Genomic DNA, 23,696 nt, shown 5'->3' on the forward strand with positions numbered 1-23,696 from the left:
CTTGTTTCAAATTGGCACGGAACCACTTGTTTGAGCCAGCAGATTTCTGGGCACCTCCTTTCACATTCTCTACTCTATGCTCCAGCTCAGCACTGTGGGTAGAAAGGATGGTGATCAGTGCACAGCTACAATCCCTGCAGTCACTCCTTCCATCAGATTCTGCCCTAACAACTGCTCGGATTGTGCCCGAGGGCTTCAGGATGTACATGTGCAGCTCCCTCACTGTTAGGGTCTCTGAAGGAGGAATGCACGAGGCCAAAAGGGTAAAGAATTAGGAATTTATTAGGTCATCTGGAAACCCAGATGGGCTAAGCCCCAAAATGGCTCCTGCACCCAAAGATGGGGAGTCAGAGGTTTTTAAAGGACTCTAGGAGGGCTTTTTCTGGGCGGAGAATTCTCTGTGCAGGTGCGGATTCTGGGAAACTCTGGAGGGGAGAGATAATGGTCTTAGCAAGTGGAATGTCCATTGTGAAGTGGCCTAAAGGTCAGTTTCCCTAAAGCAGTGGTCAGCAAACTGCGGCCCCTTGAGTGTGGCTCTTCCACAAAACACATGCGGGCGCGCACGTACAGTGTGATTGAAACTTCTTGGCCACACTCAAGGGGCCAAAGAGCTGCATGTGGCTCTCGAGCCGCAGTTTGCCGACCACTGCCCTAAAGGAAAGGCCACCTTTAACATTACAAACCTCTTTATGGTGAGTCCAGAGTTAGTACCGAAAGGTGAACTTTGAACAATGTTGCTGTTGAGAATTTCTGCATTCAAAACAATGCTCACAATCAGCATAGAAGGCAGAAGCCACCAGGAGCAGCTCAGGGACTCATAGCATTGCAAGAAATAATAGAGGAGAGGAATCTAGATTAGACCAACAGCCAGCCTCTTAGCTGTCTGTCAGGTCTTTACCTCAGAGCCCCAGGTTTGTTATAAATAATTACTATATGCTTAAGTTAACAGTTTAGTAACCTGGGTTACATAGCAATGTTTTAATCATTGTCCACAATTTTTTTTCTTGTCATCTTAAAGATTCCTGGTATAGGCGAGATTTATCTGCATTTAGCAATCAAGATTCTGGGGTTGATAATGGTTAAAATCAAAGAAGCAGTCGTCCTTACAGAATATCAGCTTTATTTCTGTTGGGCAAGATCAAATTACCTCCATTATTCCTCCTCCACAACATCAGAATTATTAAGAACAAACCAGCAAGGACTGTCTTTCCTTTTGTGAGAGGGAGACACTAGTATGAAATAGCAGGTCATTTTGTCCAGGGCCAGTCAGATCACCACATTGCTATCTTTTTCACAGAAAATTGTGTAACTGTAATTACGGGTGAGTGTGGTCACGTATAGAACTTTGATAATGAATCCACTGAATTGACCTTGCACAATGCGACTGTCCAGTTCATGATTATTTAGAGAATGATGACACAGATAATGTCATCATTATCTCCACCCCTTTGGTCGCCCATGAATGGGTCAAGGCCTTACTCATCATTTCCTGGCATGCAGAGGGGTCACAAGCAGGGGAAGAGAGGAAGCTCAAACTCTAATTCAGCCAAAGACAGCCTGCTAGTGTTGACATCTATAGTTCTATGGGAAAGGGGATTTTTAAAAAATGGAATATGGATTCCAATTACTTCTTCAATTTTGTTCTCTCACAATCTTGAATGAAGTGGAAATCAAAGCATATGATGTATTAACAATGGAAAAGAAGTACAATACTAGAATTATTTTTACAAAAGATTAAAGACTAACTTATACCTGAAACTTGATTGCATAGAACTTCAATGTGTGACTTTCCTCCCTTGTCATCCCTAACCTCATTACCTCTTGCTTCTATACCACTATTCTGGGGTAGTCCACTCTGCATAGCATTTAGCACTTTGATTTGTGCCAGGTCTTAATTTATAAAAGGTGACTGAGTGATGAAATGAAGAGGCCAAAGCCATTGTTGTCACTTGCAGTTTTCCTAGAAAGAAGAGGCACACATGTCATGCAGGGCCACATGAGGAAGCACCAGGTTTTTTTAGAAGGCAGAAGTAGAAGCCAGCAGGATGCAAAGGCCACACATTTTATTGGGGTTTCTGCAAGAAAGGCTAGGCTGGGAAGAGTAAACATGGTTAGGATTGGCTAGTTTTAGTAATTCCAGCCCTGGCCAGTGTTACCCAATAGTTAGAGCATTGGCCCATGCACCAAAGGGTCACAGGTTCAATTCCGGCCCTGGTTAGGGCGTGTATGGGAGGTAAGCAATCAATGTGTCTCCTCACATCTTTCTCTCTCTCTCTCTCTCTCTCTCTCTCTCTTTCTCTCTCTCTCTCTCTCTCCTCTCTCTCTCTCTTCCCCTCTCTTCCTCCTCCTCCCTTCGCTCTCTCTAAAAATCAATGGAAAAAATATCCTTGGGTGAGGATTAACAACAACAACAACAACAACAACAACAACAACATAATAATAATAATAATTCCAGCAGGTTTGGGGGCATAGGAACTATCTCTAGTTGTCTGGTATTTGGCTTTGGTTGATTAGGGTAGGGGAAATAGTAGATTGGTGTGTGAGTTAGATAAAGGAGGCAGTTGGGGGTATGGACTTTTTTAAAAAAAAAATCCTCACCCGATGATATGTTTTCATTGATTTGAGAGAGAGAGAGGAAGGAAGAGAGAAACATTGATGTGAAAGAGAAACGTCAGTCAGCTGCCTCCTGTATGCACCCCAGCTGAGGACTGAACCTGCAACCTAGATATATGCCCTGACCAGGAATCAAACCCGCAAACTTTTGTTATACTGGATGAAGAAGCTCCAACCAACTGAGCCACTCAGCCAGGACAGGGGGTATGGACTTTTGATTGGTTGATTAGCATATGAAAGCCTGGTTTACCTACAGGTGGTTAACTATCTCTAGGAATTAACTAGTCTGGGAGGGGCAGTCTCTCCCTAGATAGCAAGGCCTGCCAAAGCATCATAAAATATTAAAAATAAAAAACATGATTGATAATTTTATATCAGTATTATCTGTTTATGTGACTGTCTCCTCAATTAGACTGAGCCTCCTTAGGGCCAATGATTATGCCTTGTTTTGTATTGAATCCCAGGCACTTAGCATAGTGCTTGTCACATAGCTAATAGAATTATTAGTATATTAATTTTTAAAAGTCCTCTTCTGGAGATACATATTGATGTATTTTTGGGGTGAAATGATATGATGTCAGGGATTTCCTTGACAATACTCCAGGAATTCATGTATTACAAAGTTAAGAAGTTAAAAAAGTAAAAAAAATGAAAAGTCTGACTTTGGTTTCAATTTTTATTTAATTCTTAATTTATTAGCAACCTTTCAGTGCACAGGATGACACCCAACCAACTGAACCACACTGGCCAGGGCTGGTTTCAACTTTAGGTTGAACTTTTTGTTTAACTCCCGATTTGAAATATACTGTCTAAGGCAGATGCTGTTTGTTAACCAACCCACAAGACATTTCCAACTCCTTCTCCCTGTTATTTCCACTATAGAGGTTACAAAAGCTCTTTTCAAGCCTTCCTTGAAGTAGCCAAATATTAAGGGTTTGACCAATGAGACATCAGCAGAAGTTTGCTAGAGCTCCTCAGCAGACTTGATGTTTTCCTGATAAAAGATGTGATTTAGTACTGCTTTCCCCCCCTTCTTTTCTGCCTTCAACCTGGATGTAATATCTGGAGCTGTAGCAACCATCTTGCAACCATGAGACAATAGTCATGAGGGAAAGGCCAAGGGAATTGGAGACACTTGCCCTCACATCATCAAGTTGCTGAACCAACCCTGGCAGCCACCTATCTCCTAATTAAAAAAAAAATTGAAATAAACACCTTTGATAATTCCTTCTTGGTTTTTTTTTCCTGTTACTTATAGCAGGACACATCCCAACTGTTAATATTGCTAAATACAAAGTCATAGCATGAGTCCTATTTTGCTTCTAGAAAATTGGCACACATTCAGTCTTTCATATATGGATGTGCATTTTAGAGACTGATTTAAATGCTTATCCATGCTATGATAATTTCATTCTTCTCAAGGTTTGCAAATGTTGCAGTTTATGGGAAACTCTTGGATTGTGTATTTTTTTCTCTCTGAGCTAGACTTCAGTTTGAGCCTGCTCTCTTTATCCCTTCGACCCACTCCCACTGCATTTATTAAAAGTTTTGTTTCAACTTCACAGATTCTATTCCTGTGACACAATTTACAGAAAGAAGAGGCAGCTCACACACAGAATTTACCAACAAAACTTTTATTTCAAGCTAGTTTTCCTGGTACACTGCCATCAAAGTCTCCAGCCAGCCCTCTTGAACTCCGTCATCCCTGGAGATTTTTCCTCAGCAGCTGGACTTCTGACTTCAGGGAGATATTTCCGCTGTCGAAAAGAAAGTTTCAAGAAGATCTAAGTTGGAATATTGAAGTAAAATAGTTACATATCTTTAAGGAAAAACTAGAAAGTTTATATGTCTTAAGAAAATCCTTAAAAGAATTACCATTGTTTGTGCAACAAGACAGCTTAGCCATGAAATTGGAAGCAACATTGCTGTCACTCTTCCATGTGGACAGAAATCCTGTAGAATGAGCCTGGTTTGGCTTTATGCTAATTGAAATGTTTCCCCAAGAAACAATGCTATAAATGGGGATTTAGATCTTGGACACCACACCCAAGTCTCTTTTACTAGGAATGAGTATGATTAATTATAGGAATAAGTAATGATTATTATACTGGTATTAGTAATATATCATTAATGGTGTTGATATGATGCTGTAGGTAAAATTATATTTTAGGCTAGTAAGTTTGTGGTTTTGTGAGAAATGTGGTCCTTATACTCAGAAAGGATTTTTGAGGCACTGTCCTCCTGCACCTCCTCCCACTTCAGCTGCTCTGTGCCTTCAGTCCCACAAGGTGCCCACAGGGAAAACATCCACAGAACTCGAGAGCTGCATAACATACTTAGAATAGGATATGATATATATCTATAATAATAAAAGCGTAATATGCAAATCGACCAAACAGCCAAACAGCAGAACGACTGTCCGGACGACCACGCTATGACACCCACTGGTGCCAGGCCAGCCAAGGTGGGTGCAATGCGATTGGTCGGGGGGCCCGCCATCGCCCCATGATTGCCCTGCAGAGGGAGGCCCAGGCCACTGACTGGCGGGCTGTGGTGGGTGGGCAGGGCCTCCCTCTGCGGGGTGATCAATCGTGGGGTTCCCAGACTGTAAGAGGGACTGGGCTGAGGGACCCCCCCTCCCAGTGCACAAATTTCATGCACTGGGCCTCTAGTATTTAATAGTTTTCCTGATTTTAAAAGTAATTTAAATATTAAGGTAACCTTGAAAGAAATGGAAAAGTACAATAAGAAAATAAACCTCTCTCATAATTTTACCATTTAGAGTCGCCATTAATATTTCAGTAATTTCTATTCAGTCTTACATATATACTAGAGGCCCGGTGCACAAAATACATGCACGGGGGGTGGGTCCCTTAGCTTGGCCTGCACCCTCTCCAATCCAGGACTCCTCAGGGGATGTCAGACTGCAGTCAAACATCCCTCTCACAATCTGGGACCTCTGGCTCCTAACCGCTCGCCTGCCTCCCTGCCTCATCACCCCTAACCGCCTCTGCCTGCCAGCCTGATGCCCCTAACTGCTCCCCTGCCAGCCTGATCACCCCCTAACTGCCCTCCCCTGCCAGCCTGATCACCCCTAACTGCCTTTCCCTGCCAGTCTGATTGCCCCCTAACTGCACTCCCCTGCTGGCCTGATTGTCCCTAACCGCCTCTGCCTTGGCCCCCACCACCGTGGCTTTGTCCAGAAGATGTCTAATTAGCATATTACCCTTTTATTAGTATAGATGACATATAATATATGTAATATATAGAGAGAATTTGAATAATATTTCAAATACTATTTTGTAGACTTTTTATCACTCAATATTATATTATAAGCATTTTTCCATTAAAATTTAAGACATGATTTTTTATGTTAGATAGCACTTTAGATGATAAGTGTAGCAAAACTTAGTGTAGATGATTTGCTTGTTTTCAGTTTTTCATTAGCATGAAATAACACGCCAATAAATGTTTTTTGGCATGGTTGATAATTTTCTGAGATCAACTGCCTGGTCAAATTATTAAAATTATTTTGTCCAAATATTAGAATTATTGTATCAAAACACCAAAAGATAATGACTTTCATGGAGAGCCTAAGTAACTAAGAAACTGATGAAAATCACAGTAACAAAGGTACTATTTTCATACTGATGTTGCTAATAAAATGGAGAAAAAGATAGGAATGAGAGGAAATAAAATGAATATGAAAAAAAATTAGAATCATTATTTTATATTTCTTGAGAGCTGTGGAAACATTGTATACTTCCCCCAAATTATATGCAATATATACAGTTATTGATTGGAAAATTGAAAAATGAAATCTTTGCCAAACTGATAGCTTCCTCATTCAAAAAGGTATCTTATGGTTGTTTAAATCTTATTTTTAAATGATTTGATTATTAGGAAGGTTAAACATTTTTATAAGTTCAATTGTCATTTGTATTTCCTGTTCTATGAATTGTCCTTATGCATTTATTATATGAATCTGGAAATTACATTTATCAGAGTGTCTTTTATTAGATCAGGAATATTTACATAAATTTGATTAAAAATAAAACCAGAGTTTCTTGGTCATCTCAAAACAATAATCTTTGAATGGAAGAGTGGTGTGTCACATCACATACATGGTCAGTGGATCAGATATCTTTATGTAAACATTAAGTTTATTTAAATATGATCACTTCCAATTAATTTAGCTTACCTTTTTATTTCATTACAGTGTAAGTGCTTTCCATTCCACCATCAATGTGACTACTAACATGGCAATGAAATAACCAGGTTCCAACATCTCTTGTATACATTTTTACAGTTTTATAGATCCCAGGAGGAAGGTCATAAACGTCAGAGCGATACAGTCCAGAATCCTCAACAAGGAGACAAAACATCATTAAATAGCTTATAAAAGGTATCAGTCAGCCATTTACACATTATACCATTTGCTGTGACTCCCCACTTCTAATAGACTTTGTTAAATGACAATTGGAAAGCACTATGTGCTGCTGCATGTCTCCTCTGAGTACAGCTGAGGGTTTGGAGGAGGAGCAGGTCCCAGAAAATTTCAGTGATAGGCCACAGGGACAGCACCTCACTCTAAAAGGGTTTCTGTGTCAGTGTTGGTGTTAGATGTCTTGTCAGCATCTCCTACAGAAGAATGCTCTAGATTTCAGAAAACATCTGGTTTCACAAATCCCAAAGGTTTTAACTGAAATGTTCCTAACTAGGGATATAATCAGAAAAACTCATGGTTATGGGACAGAAAGGAACTCACCTGGCTCCTGCAGCTCCATCTGCCTTCTAGGGATTGGGGCTGAGGGCTGAGGGCCTGTATGGTGAATTTCTCTTCCCAATAGAGAATTTGATATTTAAGAGACCACAAAGTATGTAGGCTACTTTGATTTTGAAAGATGAAGCTCAAGGTCCTGGCCCAAATGGATTAGAAAGAGAATTTAAGAGGGAGATGAGTTGTTCTCCATAATAAAATAGCAGGCATGTGGAAGATGAGGGATGTATTGGAGAGAGTAGCTCAAGATAGGGTCCAGAATAATTTGGAGAGAGAAGAGATGTCAAGAGAGTCTGGAGGGAAGAATGCAGGAAAGAAGTCCTGAGAAGGAAGGACAGTGAAAAGCAGGAGAGGCAGAAGCTCTCAGTGATGCATGGTGAAGGGGTAATTGAAGATATGGGGCGTCTAATATCAAATAAGTGCTTGCCATTACTGTGTAGTATTGAAAAAAAATAAAGCCTTTATTTACCCTCAAATTTTCACTAAAAGTCTGTGACCCACAATGGCCTTGATTTTGTGGTTGCTTAGGAAAATCAGAATCAAGGAGAGATGAGAAAATAGCAGCCACAGGAGGTGAGAGGTAAGGGAGATGAACAGAAGCAGGAAATGAGAGCTGGAGGTGACTAGAAGAAATTTAGGCTCTCAAGACTCATGGAGACATTGGAAGGTACAGAGGAGGAAGGTGGAGCCATTCCCCAGGATGCAAAGCGTAAGCTTGAGTCATTGCTATTGAGGAAGATCAGTTTTGCTAAGGTGACAGTAATATTGATGACAAGATACATTTTAAGATGTAGAGCACAATATGAAATAATTTTAACTAAAAATTGACAATTGTCCAAGGCAATATGTACCTGGAGCCCTGGCACCGAGAGCAACTGTAGCCTTAGCAAACTGGAGACGACTAGCTGGCTTGTGCCAAGACCAGGTTAGTACCCCCGGAGGGCTGCTCTTTGCCCCCCAGGAGTTCCAGGGAGTAAAGCCCAGCAGCTGTATCAATGCTGGACTAATTAAATTCCACCTCCAGGGAAGGAGAATACTACTTGTGATCATCTGTGAGGAGTTCAGTGCAAGTGGCTAGAGCGGAGAGGTGGTGGACTAGGCTCTGTGGTATAAATAGGATCATTCTTAAGAAAGGCAGTTTTGTGAAGTGGTTAAGAGTGAGAGGTTCTGGCATGAGATCCAGGAGTTCAAATCCTACTTCTACCACTTCCTGTTTGTAAGAAAGTTCTTTATCTTGTTAATCATTTATTTTATTCCCCTATCTCATAGGGAAGTTGTTAGGGTCAATAAGAAATCCATGCAAAATATTAAGCATAGCATCTGGCACATAGGCAGTACTAAATAAAGATTAGCTATAATTATCATTATAGAAATGTTATTATAAATTCCACTTAATCTGACCCCTGTTAATATAATCACTTATATAGATGTGGCCCTTGAAGGGTAACTCTTTGATTTCGTTTCATTTCCACACAACACTTGGCATAGCTCTAAAAACTTCAGAGGCATTTGCTGAGTTGAGCTGATCTGAACTGAACATCAAATATACTGTAGAGAACTTAGCCAAATTTTAAATAGCTTTTTTGTTCTAATTTTTAAAGTCCAACACAATTATGAAATTAATAACAATCCTAATATCTAGGCTTTTCCTTAAAATATATGGGAAGCATAGGTGCAAGTATAGAAAGGTCATGATTGTTGGACCTGGGTGATGGGTAAAGGGGTGTATTATATTATTCTATCTATTTATTATATAAAATTCCCTACAATAAAAATGTTTTTAAGCCCCCAAATAGTTTAACAGGAATAAATGTGTTAAAGGATAGGAAAGAAAGCAACACACCAGTAAAACTTTGTGTAAATTAAGTCATGTACTCATTTAATTCATTTCTATGATAGGCCCTGAGCATTAAAGAAGCTATGAGCATAGCACATCTAGAATTCAGAAAGCTTTATGTGAAACTTCTGTCAGTGTGGAAAAGATGGACTGCATTATGCCAAATGCTTAAATTAAATGTTGGAGGTGTGTAATACATAAAATGTAATTGGTCCTCAATTTTACAATGATCTAAAGGTAATATGCAAATTAACTCTGACTCCACGACAAAGATGGCGGCACCCATAACCACAAAGATGGCGGTGCTGGCCGAAGCCATGGAGCCGGTGGACACACAAGCCCGCAGGGTGGTCCAGACCCCAGCCCCAACCCTGCACATCCACAGTGCTGGGCTGCTGGGGCCAGAGCGAGTGGAGACACAAACCTGCAGAAGATGGCCCTGATTGGGCCGGTAGCTATGACGCCCACTGTAGCCAGCAAACTGGCTGATCAGGGGTTGGGGCCAGTGGCCAACCTCGCAGCCCCTCCCACCTGCTGGCCTGCCCTAGATCGGACTCTCCCATCAATCAAGAGCAGGGTGCACAGAGTCTGGACCCTTCCTGGAAGCCCCGAGTTCATGGGATTGAGAATTCTGATGCCCTGCCCAGAGAGTAGAGGCACCTGAGGGGCAGGGACAGGGACCATAGGCCTCCAGGGAGCACTGCAGAGTTGGCAAGGAGAAGAGAGGGCCTGCAAAGGGGGAGGAGGCGAAGCCAGCAGACATCAGCCCAGAATCCAGTCCGTCCCCTCCGGAGGCAGCAGGACCTAAACCCAGAACCCCAGCCCCAATATGAAGAGCCCTAGGGAGGCTTCAGGAAGCTCTACGCAAAGCTGTGCATTGAGAACTAGAGACTTCCTGAGGCCCTGACGTAGACCACACTGCAGCTGGTGAACTCAAGTGGAGCTGGAGCACACCACGTACAGGCAGGAGCACTTTGCAGAGAGGCAGTCCCTCCTGGAGCTGGAGAGATTTGAGCACAGGACCCTGGAGTGCAAGGCTGGAAGAGGAGCTGAAGGGCCTGTCCAACCTCAGGGCTGACAACCAGCGCCTCAAGGAGGAGAATGTGGCCCTGATCCACGTCATCGGCAAACTGCAAGTGACCCTGGAGGACTTGCTCCTGCACCCGCATTTATACAACTGCTTCTGTCACACGCACCCCTTCCCTTATGTGAACACAAGTGACAGGGCTGCCGGGGAGTCTCTGAGAAGCCATAACCTCCCCTTTGGACCTCCAGGCTGGGAGGGGAGGACAGAGCTCCCAGGAGCCAAGGGGGCCATCTGAGGCCATGGAGACAGGAGGCTGAGCCAGGTAGGGGGACCAGGGCTGCAGGCAGGACCAGGAAGGAACTGAGGACCAGGAAGTGCCAGGACCAGTAGCCAGGACCAGAGTGGCCACCCAGAGGTCCCCTTTCACATGTGCTGCCACCAGTCACCCCTCCAGCCTTTGAGTAGGAACCCAGAATGTGCCAAGCATCCCACTGGCCTGGGCCCAGAGGGCCTGTATATAGGGTCCATGTGCAATAGGGAGGGACATCTTCTATTTTTTTGCTGCCCCCTCCCCAATGCTGTCCTGGGCAGGGGGAGAAGGTATTTTTGAGACATAATACAGGCACCACAAATAAAAGTCATAAAGTTGCCAAAAAAAAAAAAAAAGAGTGGCCTGGCCGGCCAAAAACCCTCTCCCTCCCCCCACCCCCGCCAGCCCCGCCCTCAATCAGCCTGCCCCACCAAAATAGGCCTTTAGCCCCTTCCCACAGCTGCCTGCCTCTGATCGCAAACCCCCACCCCAATAGTGGGCAGGGCCAGCCAGCCAATCTCTTGCAGCCCCTCCCCCTGCCAGGCCCCACCTCAGATCGCCCCCCCCCCCCCATCAGGGGAAGGTATGGCCGGCCAAACAAACACCCATGGCTCCTCCCCCAAAAAATTTGTCCCTATTGGCACCCTCCACCCCATTTGGGGGCATGGCCAGCCGGCCCACCGCCCACAGCCCTTCCCAATGCCCAGCCCCCCCCCCCCAATTGGCTCCCCAACCCCAATCAGGCTGGCAGGGGGGGGCATTTGGTGGCGATCAGGCCAGTGGGGGGGGCAGTTGGGGGCGATCAGGCCAGCAGTTGGTGGCGATCAGGCTGGCAGGCAGAGTGGTTAGGGGTATTCAGGCAGGCAGGCAGGTGAGCAGTTAGGAGCCAGCAGTCCCAAATTGTGAGAGGGGATGTCCGACTGCTGGTGCGGGATCGGGCCTAAACTGGCAGTCTGACATCCCCCGAGGGGCCGGGTTGGAGAGGGTGCAAGCTGGGCTGAGGGACCCCCACTCCCCCGTGCACTGGGCCTCTAGTGTTTATATAAGGGATTAGGATGGGAAATAAAGAAAATGCTTCTTAAGTAAATAAACAATCCTAAATTGGGAATGGAAAAGGGAAGGATAAAATTGAAAATACTTAATATAAATGAGAAAAATGGCCAGTCAGTGGTCAGTAAAAAAACAATCATGGAGAAGTATGACAGATAGGGTGAAAGAAAGCAATTCAGACAGAAGATATAAAGAGACTAAGAATACATAAAATAGAAACAGATGGTAAAAATCATATGAAAAGGTACAATAAAGCCAGTTGACACCTAGTACCAAATTTTTGTTTTATAAAAAATGTTGAAGGAATGATAGAAGTAGAAAGCCACTATTTGTAACCCCCACTATAAAATTTGATTTGGGCAAGGATCATCAATGGAACTTTTTTAAAAAAAGTAGAAGGTGAAAAATTATAGGAGAATAAAATACATTTAAAAAATCTCTTCTCTATAGATTATTAATTACAATAGGAAGATGATACTTTTAAACTAGAGAGAATAGTACACATTATCTTAATAAAGTTATCAAACTTAGCTTCACCAATATTAGAACCTGTTGACAGCAGAGCCTTTTGATGTGATATATGAGAAGTACATATCACCTGTGGAGTGTCCTTGCCAATGATATTAAACATGGATTCTATCATCAGGAAACTATAAGATCAATGCAGAATATGGAATATTCTACATAACAACTGGCCTGGACCCCTCAAAAATGAAATTTCAGGAAAAATCAAGAAAAAAAGGCAGAAGGCCTATTTTGATTTTTAGGAAAGATATGACAATGGCAACCAAATGCTATGTATAAATGATTAGATCTTGGGTTAAAGAAAACAATTATAAAGAGCATTTTGGGGACACCTAAGGATATTTGAATGGATTGCATGTTAGACTATATTATTGAATTACTGTTCTCTTTAGGGTGTGAAATGTTATTGGTGTTGGGGGCAGAGATTGTCCTTATTCTTAGGGTGCACATACTCTAGTATTTAGGAATGAAGAGTCATGATGTTTGTAATTTGCTTTCAATTAGGTTCAGAAAAAAATATATAAGGAGAAAGTAAATGTGGCAGAATGTATATGACTACTCAAGATATTTTTCTTTCATGTTTTATGTTTGAGCGTTTAAAAATTAAAAAAAAAAAGATGGAATAGAAAGGTTAAAACTGCCCTAGCTGGTTTGGCTCAGTGGATAGAGTGTCTGCCTGTGGACTGAAGGGTCCCAGGTTTGATTTCAGTCAAGGGCATGTACCTTGGTTGCAGGCTTGATCCTCAGCCCTGGTTGGGGCATGTGAGGGAAGCAACCAATCACTGTGTCTCTCTCACATTGATGTTTCTCTCTTTATCTCTCCCTTCCACTCTCTCTAAAAATAAATATAAAAATATCCTTAGGCGAGGATTCACACACACACACAATGGTACAACTAAAGATGATTATCAATGTCTTATTATTGAGTAAATTCATATTAGAGAAATGCAATTCATATATTCACAAGCATTTATCAAATATCCATGAGATATAAAAAGCTAAATGCATGATTATTTACTTGCATCTAATATATTATACATTATATGTATTGAACATAGTTTGTTACCTTGCCATGGAATTAAATAGAGCTTTCCAAGGTTCTTACCGTATAATCAAAGCTGTGGCCATGGAAGTGAACTGTGTGCAGGTCGAATTCACTCCCTATGCCAATCAGATAAAAATTCACTTCATCCCCAACATGAAATGTGAGACCTTGGTTATTTCCAAATAGTCTTCCATTAATTGCTGTAGGTAGACATAGTTTTATTATGTTCAAAAAGGATTTGAAATAATGTATTTAAAAACAACATCTTATAGAAAATGTCATGGGGGAGTTTCAACGTGGCTATAGAGTAAGTGGAACTACATTCACCTCCTCTGAGTGCCAAACCAGATTTACAGCTAAATTACCAGTATAGTGCAATAAACCTGAATGACCAACTGAAGGACAGCTGTACTGGAGTGTTATATCCAAGGATTTATAGAAAAAGCTATACAGAGACTTGTAAGAAGGGTGGAGATGTGAAAAGAGCTGGCTCCTGCACCCATGTATGGCAGCTGAAAAGCTGGAGGGATATCTTGGTTGCAAAAGACACCCCTGAGGAACATGGGGTCTCAGTCCCATGCCAGAACCCCCAACACAGAGCACCAGTGCTGGGAGGTAGAGCCTGCATAGCATCTCGTAGTGAAAACCAGGAGGGACTCTGTCTGAAGGGAAGAGGAGGGAGTTTGCTAGAATCCCAGGTGCTTTCCTAAAGGGACAATACACAGGAGCTTGTTTCAGGACACTCACCCAGGGCTCTGGTAGAGGAAAGGCAACTCAAGGCATATGGAAATCATAAAGAATAGACCTGGGTGGCATGGCCTTGAAGAGAATTCTGAGAGTCAGCTACTGAGGTCCCAATCCTGAGTCAATATCCCACATCACCCTAAGGCACCATCTTCCCAGGGTTGGGCATTCCTATTCTTACAGCACCAGCCTGGAGAGTCCACTAACTTGGTCCTCAAATACTGATGACACCACCCTGTCAAGCTTGAGTCTGGCAGAAAAGAATGTTGCCTGAACCCAATAGGGACCTTTGCTGCGTTCTTTCTTTGGAGAAACTATTGGCACTCAGACAGACATTGAGCTGTGAGGCTTTGGCATGGGGGCCAGTCTTCCCCTTCACCTGCAGGCTTGGCCAGCATCACTTCAAATGGGAAACTGTTTTGTTCTATCTTCCCAAGTTCTGGTGGCCTCAGACATTGAGTTGAGATCTGAGGGAGGGTTGTGGTGGGGCAGAGAACACCACTCAGAGCCGGGACCTTTGAATTACACTTCCCTCAGATACTCTGGTCCAGCTTGAGTGGGTATGGCTACGTAGCCAAGGGGAGTCTTAAAGCTCGCTCCCTTCCCACAGGCTCTGCTGGCATCACCCTCAACAAAAAACTCTCTTGATCTATTTTTCAAAGTCCCAGTGGCTCTGCCCTGCTGAGCTTGCTCCTGCAGTGGGGAGAGCTGGCTACATCCAATCTGAACTGGTGGTATACTTCTCCTGGGGGAGCTAGAATTGGAAACTCTAGCAGAGACTGAGTAGTATGGCTCTGGAGTAGGGGACCACATTCTCCCCATTGAGTGCCTGAATACACTGCCCCCAAGTAGAGAACTCACTTGCCCTGTCCTCCCTACCCAGTTTCCCACCCTAATGAGCTTGCACCAAGTGAAAGGGGCTGTGGGGTATGACAAGTTTGGGCCCACTTTAAGTCTTTCTTCAAAAGGCTCTAGAGCAGCGGTTCTCAACCTGTGGGTTGCGACCATCGGAAAACACATATAGCATATCAGATATTTACATTACAATTCATAACAGTAGCAAAATTACAGTTATGAAGTAGCAACGAAAATAATTTTATGGTTGGGGGTCACCACAACATGAGGAACTGTATTAAATGGTCCCGGCATCAGGAAAGTGGAGAACCACTGCTCTAGAGGAAGTCCAGGAAACCTCAGGGGGTGGCAGAGTAGCCGACAGTTGGATGCCAACCTCATAGAGCCTTGGACCTTTTACTGATCTGCCCCCAGCTTAGAGATCCAGGAAGCTGACTCTTATACACAGCTTGAGCCCTCCCATGCACACCTAAGCCTAGTAGACAGAGCCACAATCAGTGACTAGTGTGGTAGCCCAGGGCCAGTTACATACAATGTCTGACATCAACCTGCCCCAGAACCCCACCCAAGTGCCCCAGAACCAACACAACCATTGGTAGGTTTCAAATGTCACCAAAACCTGACCCAACAAGCCACACAAATGGCACAGCCAAAGGGAACTCCAGCAGGCACCAGAACCTGCTGGGAACAACTCCATTTTGGGGGACAGATTTATACACAGTGAAAAAGATCTATACTTATAATCAGCCAGCCTGAGGGTTAAATCCACCCATGAATGGACCAATAGCATTGAAAACTCAACTACAACAGGAAGGGGCATAAAACCCATACAAGAAACATTTTTGGAGCATCAAGATCAGGTGACCTAGAAGATTGTGCCATCAAAGCCAATAAAGCACCTACATCAGAAAGCCCTGAAAACAAGCTTGGGAATCATAGTAGATCTACTTAATACACAGAGTAAAACACAAAAAAGCAGACAAAATGGGAAGACAAATATTAAAGAACAAGAGAAATCCCCAGAAAAAGAATTAAATGAAATGGAAACAACCAAGATAACAGATGCAGACTATAAAAGAATAATTATAAGGATTCCCAAAAGCTCAGGGAAAGAATGGATGATCTTGGTGAGAGCTTAAACAAAGAGATAGTAAGTATTTAAAAGCACATAAAAAACATAAAAAAGAATCAGCCAGAAGTGAAGAATATATTTGAAGGAATCAACAGCATTTTAGCTGAAGCAGAGGATCAAATCAGGGATTTAGAGGACAAGATAACAGTAAGGAGAGCAATGAAAAGAAAAATGAATTTTTTTAAAATGAGGAAAGTCAAAGGGACCTCTGGGACAACATCAAGCATAACAACATCTGCATCATGGGGACACCAAAAGGAGAAGAGAATAAGCAAGAAATTGAGAACCTGTTTCAAAGAATAATGACTGAAAACTTCCCTAATCTGATGAAGCAAAAAGTCACAGTTTAGGAAGCACAGAGTCCCAATCAAGATGAACCCAAAGAAGCCCACACCAAGACACATCATAATTATAATGACAAAGGTTAAAGACAAAGAGAGAATCTTAAGAGCAGCAAGAGAAAGACAGTTAGTTACCTACAAGGGAGCTCCCATAAGGCTGTCAGCTGTTTTCTTAACAGAATGCTTCAGGTCAGAAGGGATTGGCATAAAGTATTCAAAGTGATGAAAAGCAAGGACCTACAAACATCACTATTCCATCCAGCAAAGCTATCATTTAAAATTGAAGGTGAAATAAAGCTAAAGGGGTTCATTACCAACAAACAAGTATTGCAAAAAATGTTAAAAGGCCTTCTTTAGCCCTAGCTGGCTTGGCTCAGTGGATAGAGCATCGGCCTGAGGACTGAAGGGTCCCAGGTTGATTCTGGTCAAGGGCACATGCCCAGGTTGCAGGCTCGATCCCCATTGTGGGGCATGCAGGAGGCAGCCAATCAATGATTCTCTCTCATCATTGATGTTTCTATCTCTCACTCCCTCTCCCTCTCTGAAATCAATAAAAATATATATTAAAAAAAAAGCCTTCTTTAAGAAGAAGAAAGAAGAAAATAAATATATATAGAGAGGAACGTAGGAATAAAGATTAAATAGCAATAAATAAGTACTTATCAATAATAACTTTAAAGCTTTTTTTTAAGAATATATTTTATTGCTTTTTTTACAGAGAGGAAGGGAGAGGGATAGAGAGTTAGAAACATCGATGAGAGAGAAGCATCGATCAGCTGCCTCCTGCACACTCCCTACTGGGGATATGCCCGCAACCAAGGTACATGCCCTTGACCGGAATCGAACCTGGGACCCTTGAGTCTGCAGGCCAATGCTCTATCCACTGAGCCAAACTGGTTAGGGCTCAATAATAACTTTAAATGTGAATGGATTAATGCTTCAACCAAAAGATCTATGGTAGCTGAATGGATAAAAACCCCATAACCCATATACTACTATATGCTGTGTATAAGAGACCCACCTCAGAACAAAAGATACAGACTGAAAGTGAAGGGATAGAAAAAAAATTCATGCAAGTGGAAACAAACAAACAAATAAAGCTGGGGTAGCAATACTTATGTCAGACAAAATCGACTTCAAAACAAAGGCCATAACAAGAGGCACAGAAGGACATTACAGAAAACTAATAGGATCAACCCAACAGGAGGATATAAACCTTGTAAACATATATGCACCCAACATAGCTGCACCTAAATATATAAAGAAATCTTGGTGGACATTAAGGGAGAGATTAACAATACAGTCAAAGTTGGGAATTTCAATACCTCATTGGCATCAATGGAGAGATCTTCCAGACAAAAAATAAGGCAATAGTGACCTTAAATAACACACTGGATTGGATGGATTGAATTGATATTTAGCAAATATTTTATCCCAAAGCAGCAGAATATACATTCTTTTCAAGTGCACATGGAACATTCTTTAAGATATACTAGTACCACATGCTAGGATATAAGATAAGCCTTAATAAAGTCAACAAGATTGAAAGCCTATCAAGCATCTTCTCTGACCACAATGGTAAGAAACTAGAAATCAATTATAGCAAAAAACTCAAAAACACTCAAACACACGGAGGCTAAATAACATGTTATTAAACAATTAATGTGTTAACAATGAGATAAAGGAAGAAATAAAAAGTTACCTGGAGACAAACAAAGTTGAACACAAAACAACCCCAAATCTATGGGACACAGCAAAAGCAGTCCTGAGAGGAAAATTCAGAGCATTATAAGCCTACCTCAAAAAGCAAGAAAAATATCAAGTAAACAATGCAATCCAACACCTAAAAGAATTATAAAAAGAACAAACAAAGCCCAGAGTAAGTAGAAGGAAATAAATAAGGTTAGAGCATAAATAAATGACATAGAGACTAAAAAAATGATACAAAAAAATCAAAAGCTGGCTCTTTGAAAAGATAAACAAGATCGATGAACCTTTAACCAGACTTATCAACAAAAAAAGAGAGAGGATCCAAATAAATAAAATCAGAAATGAGAGAGAAGGATTAACAACTGACATCACAGAAATACAAAAGGTTGTAAGAAAATATTAGGAACAACTATATGCCAACAAATTGGACAATCTGGGCATCCTATATAAGGGTAATATGCAAATCTACCGAATGGTGGAACCACAGGTCACTATGATGCGAACTGACCACCAGGGGGCAGACGCTCAACACAGGAGCTGCTCCCTGGTGGTCAGTGTGCTCCCACAGGGGGAGCGCCTCTCAGCCACAAGCCGGGCTGATGGCTGGCGAGCTCAGTGGCCTGCCTCTGCAGCAGTGCTAAGGATGTCCAACTGATGGCTTAGGCCTGCTGCCTGCAAAAAGGCTCCCTGACTGCGAAAGGGCGCAAGCTGGGCTGAGTGACTCCCCACCCCAGTGCATGAATGTCGTGCATGGGGCCTCTAGTAGTGTATACATTTATAGAAACATACCATCTTCCAAAACTGATTCAGGAGGAATCAGAAAATCAGAATAGACCAATTACAACTAATGACATTGAAGTAGTAATTTAAAAAAACACCCAGCAAACAGAAGTCCTGGACCAGATGGCTTCATAGGCAAATTTTACCAAACATTTAAAGAACTAACACCTATCCTTCTCAAACTATTTCTAAAAATTCAAGAGTAGGAAGAACTTCCAATCTCATTTTATGAGGTCAGCATTACCCTAATTCCAAAACCAGATAAAGACACTACAAAAAAGAAATTTATTGGCCAATATCTATGATGCTAAAATCCTCAACAAAAGATTAATAAACCAGATCCAGCAATATATTAAAAAGATCATACACCATGACCACGTTGGATTTATTCTGGGGATGCAAGGCTGGTACACTATCCACAAATCAATAAATGAGATATAACATATAAACAAAATGAAGGGTGAAAATCACATGATTATATCAGTATATGCAGAAAAAGCATTTGATACAATCCAGCATCCATTTATTGATAAAAGGCCATATATGACAAACCCACAGCCAACACCATACTCAATGGGCAAAAACTAAAAGTGTTTTCCCTAAGAAGAGGAACAAGACAGGGATGTCTGCTTTTACCACTCTTATTCAGCATAGTTCTGGAAGTCCTAGCACAGCAATCAGTCAAGAAGAAAAATAAAAAGCATCCAAATTGGAAAGGAGAAAATAAAACTGTCATTTTTAGCAGATGACATGATACTGTATATAGAAACACTAAAGACTCCAGCAACAAACTATTAGAACTGATAAATAAATTTGATAAAGTATCCAGATACAAAATTAATATTCAGAAATTGATGGCATTTTTATGTACCAATAATGAACTATCAGAAAGTGAAATTAAGAAAATCCCATTTACTATTGCAATAATAAAAACAAGGCACCTAGGAATAAATTTAACCAAGGAGGCAAAAGACTGCACTTGGAAATTTATAGGCTACTAAATAAAGAAATTGAGGATTATACAAATAAGCGGAAGCATATATCATATTCATAGATAGGAAGAATGAGCATCATTAAAATGTCCATACTACCCAAAGCCACCTATAGATTCATTGCAATTCCTATTAAAATACCAATTGCATATCTCACAGAGCTAGAACAAATATTCCAAAAATTTATATGGAACCACAAAAGACCCTGAATAGCTCCAGCAATCTTGAGAAAGAAGAATAAAGTTGGAGGTATCACACTACCTGATATCAAACTATATTCCAAGGCCATAGTACAAAAAACAGAATGGTACTGGCATAAGAACAGGCAGATCAACGGAACAGAATAGAGAGCCCAGTAATATATCTACACCTTTATGGTCAATTAGTATTTGAAAAAGGAGGCAAGAACATACAATGGGGGAAAGACAATGTCTTCAACAAATGGTGTTGGGCCTTGCTAGCCAGTGTGGTTCAGTGGTTGAGCATTGACCCATGATTCCTGGTCAGGGTATATGCCCAGGTTTCAGCTTGATCTCCAGTAAGGAGCATGAAGGAGGTAGCCAATTGATGATTCTCTCTCATCATTGATGTTTTTACCTCTTTCTCCCTCTCCTTTCCTTTCTCTGAAATCAATAAGAACATATTTGTTTTTATTTTATTTATTTATTTTTGAAATATATTTTTATTGCTTTCAGAGAGGAAGGGAGAGAGATAGAAACATCAATGATGAGAGCGAATCATTGATCACCTGCCCCCTACTGGGATTTGAGCCCGCAACCCGAGCATGTGCCCTTGACCGAAATCAAACCCAGGACCCTTTAGTCCACAGGCCCATGCTCTAGCCACTGAGCCAAACTAGCTAGGGCAGTCAGAACATATTTAAAAAAATAAATGGCATTGGGAAAATTGAACAGATACACGCCAAAAATGAAACTAGATCACCAACTTACACCATACACATGAATAAACTCAAAATGGATAAAAGACTTAAATGTAAGATGTGAAATCATAAAAATCCTGGAAGACACCATAGGCAGTAAAATTTCAGACATCTCTCAAGCAATACTTTTCCTGATATATCTCCTTGGGGAAGGGAAACAAAGGAAAAAATAAACAAATGAGACTACATCAAACTAAAAATCTTTTGCACAGCAAAAGAAACCATCAACAAAATGAAAAAGGCAACCTATTGAATGGGAGAACATGTTTGTCAATGATACATCTGAAAAGGGGTTAATATCCAAAACAGATAAAGTACTCATACAACTCAACATCAAGAAAATAAATAATCCAATTAAAAGTGAGCAAAGGATCTGAATAAGCAATTCTCCAAAGAGAACATACGGATGGACAATAGCCATGTGAAAAGATGTTCAATATCACTGTTCAGAGAAATGCAAGTTAAAACCACAATGAGATACCACCTCACACCTTTCAGAATGGCCATCATTAATAAATAAAAAAACAATAAATGCTAGCAAAGATCTAGAGAAAAGGGAACCCTTGTGCACTGTTGATGGGAATGCAGATTGGTGCAACCACTGTGGAAAACAGTATGGAATTTCCTCAAATATTAAAAATGGAACTGTCTTTTGACCCAATGATTCCACTTCTGGGAATATATCTGAAGAAACTTGAAACACTAACTTGAAAGAATATATATACCCCTATATTTATTGCAGCATTATTTATAATAGCTAAGACTTGGAAATAGCCCAAGTGCCCATTGAAAGATGAGTGGATAAAAAAGCTGTGATATATTTACACAATAGAATACTACTCAGCCATAAAACAGAAGGAAATCTCACCTTTTGAGACAGCATGGACGGACCTGGAGAATATTATGCTAAGTGAAATAAGCCAGTCAGAGAAAGACAAATATCATATATCTCACTTATATATGGAATCTAATGAATAAAATAATTTAACAAACAAAATGGAAAAAGAAACATAGATACATAGAACAGACTGACAGAGGGGAGGAGGGTTGGGGGAATAGGTTCAAAAAAGATGCAGGGATTAACTAAAAAAAATTTACCTATATAAAACACATAGACAGAGACAACAGTATGGTGATAGCCAGAGGGAAAAGGGTTGGGGGGAGGTGTAAGGGGACAAAGAAGGGATAAATGGGGACAGAGAGATACTTTACTTTGGGCCATGGGCTCATGATACAGTATGCAGATGATGTTTTGTTGAGTTTTACACTTGAAACCTGTATGGTTTTGTTAATGAATGTCACCCCAATAAACTTTTAAAAAAGAAAGAAAGTATCATGGATGTTTTCAGAGGTCATGAGGATTTTGAAACAAGCCTAAGGATTCAGTTAAACATGACTAAACATCCATTCATGGCTGTGTCTAATACTAATGAGGTTTTTTTTTTTGCTTGAGCAAATGAGGAATTGACTTGACTTTAACACAGTGGTTCTCAACCTTCCTAATGCCGCGACCCTTTAATACAGTTCCTCATGTTGTGGTGACTCCCAACCATAAAATTATTTTCGTTGCTACTTCATAACTGTAATTTTGCTACTGTTATGAATCGTAATGTAAATATCTGATATGCAGGATGTATTTAGGCCACCCCTGTGAAAGGGTCATTCAACCCCCAAAGGGGTCGTGACCCACAGGTTGAAGACCGCTGCTTTAACACAATTGGGTTGGATTAGAATATTTCATAACTAAAGATACTTAAATTGATGGATAGTTTAACATGTCTATGTACTTAAAGTATATTTAAAATTATCACAAGAGGTTCTTAGAATATTAGGAGTGTGTGTTCTCATTTAACTGCCCTAAGTCAGACTTCCATGATCTGTCACTGGTATCACTGAAATGCCATCTGCCTGAGGTCCCAGCTCTTCGTCTCTCTCCCTCTCTAATCCTCTATGTACGTATGGTTTTCAAAGGGTAATAGGAAGAAAATATTAAAATGTTCTCTTTCAACTTTCTATTTTGTGTTCATTTTTTGAAATGTATAAAATGCATTAATACAGTGTTAGAAAAATATAATCTATAAACATATATTAATGTAGGCAGGGTTCTAACACTTTTAGCTGGTGGAGAGATGTAATAGAAAAAACAAGGAGTTTGCTTTAGGCCAGTGCTTCTCAAACTTTAATGTGCATCTGCTCTGGGAATCTTGTTAAAATGAAGATCTAGCAGAACAACAAACAAACAAAGCAAAACAAAACACAGAAAATAGCATGACGATTGCCAGAAAGGGGGTGGGGGTGGTAGAAAAGAGTAAAGGGGGGATGAATGGTGATGAAAGGAGGTTGACTTGGGGTGGTGAACACAATAAAATATACAGATGATGCATTGTAGGATTGTACACCTGAAACCTATATAATTCTATTAATCAATGTCACTCCAATAAATTCAATAAACATTTTTAAACTGCGGATTATGATGTACTAGGTCTGTGAAGCCTAAAGTTCTGCATTTCTCACAAACTTTCAAGTGACATTGCTGCTGCTGATCCATGGACCACACTTGCAGCACAAGTGGTTAGATAATTGCCAGAGCTGCTCCTGAAATATGCATTTATTCCTATTGTTCCCTAGCTCAGTGCCCCTGGTGCCTTTAGCACAATGGTTCTCAACAGAACTTTGTCTTCCAGGAGACCTTTGGCAATGCTTAGCCTTAGAGACATTTTTAGCGCCTTCCCCATCACAACTTGGGGGAAGGCGCTACTGGCATCTATAAGATGGAGGCCAGGGATGCTGCTAAACGTCCTACAATGCACAGGTCAGCCTCACACAACAAAAAGTTAACCGGCCCAAAATGTCAATAAAAGCAAGCTTGAGAAGCCCTGGTTTAGATCAAGTCTACATTCTTAACAAAGTATTCAAGGTCTTCCACAATTCTGTTGGCTTTTTCTTTCTAGGTGTTTTGTGACTTAGCTCACATTCCTCTCATTTTCTACTAGACAGATTCTTATGCATCCTTAA

General features: G+C 41.1%; 1 protein-coding gene across 3 annotated transcripts in view; it reads right to left on the reverse strand.

Annotated features, from left to right (window-relative positions):
• Positions 1 to 4,231: 4,231 nt before the first annotated feature.
• The window catches only part of LOC102423473 (ceruloplasmin), a 50,814-nt gene continuing 31,349 nt past the window's right edge, over positions 4,232 to 23,696 (reverse strand). For 2 of the 3 annotated variants that reach the window (XM_014455792.2, XM_006088658.3), the window contains 3 exons: positions 13,248 to 13,387; positions 6,815 to 6,977; positions 4,232 to 4,370 (listed from right to left, as the gene is read on the reverse strand). In XM_014455792.2, the coding sequence (XP_014311278.1) occupies positions 6,819 to 6,977; positions 13,248 to 13,387 (299 nt within the window). In that variant the 3' untranslated portion in view covers positions 4,232 to 4,370; positions 6,815 to 6,818. Of the gene's footprint in view, positions 4,398 to 6,814; positions 6,978 to 13,247; positions 13,388 to 23,696 lie in introns of all 3 variants that reach the window. The other variant, XM_014455791.2, reaches the window with a different exon arrangement.

The sequence above is a fragment of the Myotis lucifugus genome, unplaced genomic scaffold, assembly GCF_000147115.1.
Source record: "Myotis lucifugus unplaced genomic scaffold, Myoluc2.0 scaffold_50, whole genome shotgun sequence".
In the NCBI taxonomy this organism is placed as follows: Eukaryota; Metazoa; Chordata; class Mammalia; order Chiroptera; family Vespertilionidae; genus Myotis; species Myotis lucifugus.